Source organism: Plectropomus leopardus, unplaced genomic scaffold (genome assembly GCF_008729295.1).
Source record: "Plectropomus leopardus isolate mb unplaced genomic scaffold, YSFRI_Pleo_2.0 unplaced_scaffold2558, whole genome shotgun sequence".
In the NCBI taxonomy this organism is placed as follows: domain Eukaryota; kingdom Metazoa; phylum Chordata; class Actinopteri; order Perciformes; family Serranidae; genus Plectropomus; species Plectropomus leopardus.
Window position 1 is genome coordinate 1 of NW_024627801.1, and position 4,464 is coordinate 4,464.

A 4,464-nucleotide genomic window follows, 5' to 3' on the forward strand; every position below is an offset into this window, starting at 1 on the left:
TGATTGATTGATTGATTGATTGATTGATTGATTGATTGATTGATTGATTGACATACTGCTGGTGGAGGGCTGTGCGTTGGCGTTAGTGATGAAGGTGAGTCCGGCCAATCGGAAGACGTCGGCGCTGTCTCTGCCGCCGCCTCCTCCGCAGCCCTGATCGCTCTGCTCCAGGTGACGCAGGACCTGCAGGCCACCGTACTTCCTGTTACTGCCGTTAAACACTTATAACAAGCTTTAATGTAAAAAGAAATACGTATGTTTTTTGGTGTTACCATGGTAACGGGGTCTCTGTAGTTGGGCCGCAGTATGTAGAGGGCGGAGTCTACAGCAGACAGCGCCACCAGACCGACCTGATTGGTCCGGACGTCCAGACGGAGTTTTTCCTTTGGTTTGTAAACACGAGTACGATACGACACATCGGTCTGAAACACACACACACACACACACACACACAGAGAAAACAGTCTTTCTTTTCAGCGATGTAGAAATGTCCACAATAAACACAATAAACAAGTTTTTAAGCTTTCTTGAGCGTGTGCATGAGATGTTCAGGGACCGTTGGAAACGTGAGTTTCTGTTTTTACAGTTTCTGGCTGTGATAAATTGTGTCATTTGCAGTTTTTAGTTTGGGTGGCCTGCAAGTTTGGAGGGCATGTTTTTAAAAAATTACCAAAAATTTCAAAAGAGAAAAAACATTGCAGAAACATTTGCAAAGAAAAAAAAAATCCCAAAAATGAGAAAAAAAAAATCAAAATGTTTAAAAATCAACAAAAGAAAAGAAAAAGTTACAAATAAATCACAATAACTTTTTCAAAATTACCAGAAACTAATGTTGGCTTTTAAATCTCAAAAAAATAAAAGGAAGAAAATATTGATTTTTTTTTGAGAAAACTAATTGCCTTTTTTTAAAAAATACAGCAAAAAGTGGCCAAAAGTTTTTAAAAATCACCGACAATAAAAAAAACATAAGAAAGCCAAAAAGTTTGTTTGTTTTTTTAAATCAACATTTTTTAAAGTGTGTGTGTCTCTCTGTCTGTCTGTGTGTCTCTCTCTGTCTTTCTGTCTGTCTGTTTCTCTGTCTTTCTGTCTTTCTGTCTGTGTGTTTATCTGTCCGTCTCTCTCTGTCTGTCTCTGTCTCTCTGTCTCTCTGTCTGTCTCTCTCTGTCTTTATGTCTGTCTCTCTGTCTGTCTGTCTGTTTCTCTGTCTGTCTGTCTGTTTCTCTGTCTGTCTGTCTGTTTCTCTGTCTGTCTGTCTGTCTGTCTGTCTCTGTCTGTCTCTCTGCCTGTCTGTGTAGATGACGTCCTCAGCAACAGTGGCAGCGGTGTCTCGTCTCACCTGGAGTCCGTTGACACACTTGTCTCTGACGTCCAGCCAGACGGAGTCGGCCACCAGCTCGGACGTCCCCTCCCCGTACAGGATGTAGTAGACCAGCAGCCTGATGGACGGTACCATGGCGGGCGTCACCTCGAAGCGCAGCATCTGTCTGTGGTCGCCGCTCGAGACGAACTTCTGACTGCCGAAATCCACCACCTTCCCTTTGGAGAGCACCTGAGGGGACGCAGTGATGTCATCAGTAACCACGGAAATCGGACAAAGACAGACGGCGAGCGGCATCAGGCATTTCCTCACCAGGTAGCTGAGGGCTTTGACGGGCACGTAGGAGGGCGTGGCCGAGTACACCTTGATGTTGGCGAAGCGTCCGACCTGCAGGCCTTGGCCGGGCAGCGGCGGGTCGATGTACAGGTAGCGCTGGTTAGGAGAGTGATAGGCCGCCGCCTCCAGGATCAGAGATGCCTGTGACGCCGCTGGGAGGGCCGGGTCCGCTGTCTCAAACTGTGGCAACCACAACAACAACAACAACAACAACATGTACACAAGAAACACGTAAACAACAAGTTAACAGCACAGCAACAACTACACGTAAACATCAACATGTCAACAACAAGTTATGTTATTATGTTATTTAGTTATTATGAAAACAACAACATGTAAACATTAACACAAACAAAAACATGTAAACATGTAACACCACAGAATCATCAACATGTAAATATTAACACACAAAAAACAAGTTTACAACGTGTAAACATCGGCATGTACACGCAAAAACATGTAAATAACGTGAACAACACGTTAACATCAACACGTAATCAAAAAACATGTAAACAACAAGTTATCAACACGTAAACATCAACAAGTAAACCACAAGAACAGTTAAACATCAACAAGTAAATAATACAAAGAAAACGGTAAACAACAAGTAAACAACAAGTAAACAAGTATCAAAACGTCACTTTGTACTAAAAAACAACAGCTCCTCACCTTCAGCCGGGCTCGGACTCCCTCGCTGGGCGTGTTGCAGATGAAGAAGGCGAGCCCGTCTGATTGGGTGGTGGCGCTGGCGGGACACGGGATCTCCTCCTTCTCCGCCCCTTTCCTGAACAGCTGACGCTCCACCAGACTCACCTGGACCCGGTTCACCGGTTTGTCCAGGTGATCCTTCACCAGCACCTGCAGGGACATCATGACATCATCACATGTCACTGGGTTGTTTCCATGGCAACACAGAGGTGCTGTGAGTGAAACAGGTGTGAGCGTGACTCACCTGGATGTTATAAGGAAGTCCGGGTTTGATGAAGGGGGGCGTGGACACCAGGCTCAGACTGTACGGTGATTTGACAAACTTCACGGCAGCAAACTCCGCCTCCTGAGTGATCCCACCTGAGAGGACACCGAGACAGACATTTCTGGAAATTTAGGATGTTTATTTTAGGATGTTTCTATTTCAGGACAATTCTGGGATGTAAACACATTTCTGGGATTTTAGGACATTTTTAGGTTTTTAGTTCATACAGATTTCAGCACATTTCAAGTATTTTTGGACATGTGTAGTATTTATAGTATTCTAGGATTCAAGGACATCTCAAGGATTATAACATGTTATAACATTTTCAACATATTTTAAGGATTTTTTAAGGACATTTCGATGATTTTAAGACGTTTCTATGATTTTAACACATTTCTAGGATTTTAGGACATTTTGGGGAATTTTTTTTGGGGAGGTGCATAAATTCCCCAATAGCGCCACCACCCAATCATACGGGCTCACCGTCGTCATCTGTCTTTATTTCTAGGATTTCAAGACATTTCTAAAATTTCAACATACTTCTTGGATTTTAGAGCAGTTCTTGGATTTCAGGACAGTTTTCAGATTTCAACACATTTCTTGGATTTTTGGACATTTATGTGATTTCAGGACATTTCTAGTATTTTAGCATGTTTCTAGGATTTTAGAAATTTTACTGTGAATTATAAAATGGTTGGGGGCCAGATTTGGCCCGCGGGCCATAAATTGAGTATCAGTGGACTAAGTTTAGGGTGAACAAGTGTGTGTGTGTGTGTGTGTGTGTGTGTGTGTGTGTGTGTGTGTGTGTGTGTGTATACCTGTGTCCTCCTGCAGCAGGACAGCGATGTACAGGTACTTTCCCACCAGACTGTTGAGGTCTTTTGGCCCATTGTGTCTGGACAGGACCGTCTCCATGTTCACCGTCACATCTACTTCACCTGTCGAGGACAGCTGAGGGACACAGAGACTGCTAAAACCAAACCAAAGCAAAAACTACCAATTTGTAGCTTTGACCGCCAAAATCTAATTAGTTCATTGTTGAGTTTAAGTGAACGTTTGTGCCAAATTTAAACAAATTCTCTCGAGAATGGGACAGACAGATGGACAAACCAGCAACATCACGTGTCCGGTCATGTCTGTCTGCAGCATGGAAGCGTAAAAAGTCGTTTCAGAGTTGCACTGAGACTTACGTGTCGTATATGCTGTTAATGTGTATATTGACACTCTATGATTACCAGAATGTACCGTCTATAGGAACAGCGTTTCCGTGTCTCTTACTCGCTCTCTGGTGACGGAGCTGGGGACGATAACCGGAGGATTTTTCCCGCTGATGTAGCCGTACCGCAGAAACACCTCGCCATCAGCCACCGGAGCACCGTGGAGGTACCTGACAGAGCACATGTCTCAATCACACGTTTTACCGAGAAACTTTGTTGTTGTGGATGTTTGAACGTGACGTCAGCGGGTGTCTTTACCTGGCCGACACCTTGACGTTAAAATGTTTGAAGCTTCCAAAGCTAATGTAGTTAGCTTCAGGTTCCACCAGGATGGAGAAACTGGGAAGAACTGACACAAAAAAAGTACATGTGACGCTTTATTGATATCGAATGTAAAACCGCCGGTTTGGTTGGATCATTAATATTTATTTAACATTGATCTAATAACTCTCTATAGTAATAAAGTAAACATATTTTTCTTGTGTTGTTACCGTATTCTTTAACTTCAAAGTCTGTTCTCGCTTTTGTGGTGAAATCGTCAGAGTAAGAGGCTTCGATGGACCAAATCCCCAACCTGGAATCACATTAACATCATTACAAACAGCCTGGAATCACATTAA

At 43.3% G+C, this 4,464-nt stretch overlaps 1 protein-coding gene across 1 annotated transcript; it reads right to left on the reverse strand.

The window, feature by feature from the left end:
* Window positions 1-39: 39 nt before the first annotated feature.
* On the reverse strand, window positions 40-4,429 carry LOC121966697 (complement C5-like; the record flags this gene model as incomplete). Its single annotated transcript, XM_042516761.1, has 10 exons — window positions 40-183; window positions 273-422; window positions 1,337-1,549; window positions 1,631-1,834; window positions 2,324-2,512; window positions 2,607-2,722; window positions 3,446-3,578; window positions 3,906-4,014; window positions 4,103-4,193; window positions 4,336-4,429. Coding segments are annotated over 10 exons (1,443 nt in total), but the record flags the coding sequence as incomplete, so codon positions are not given.
* Between the last annotated feature and the right edge of the window lie 35 nt (window positions 4,430-4,464).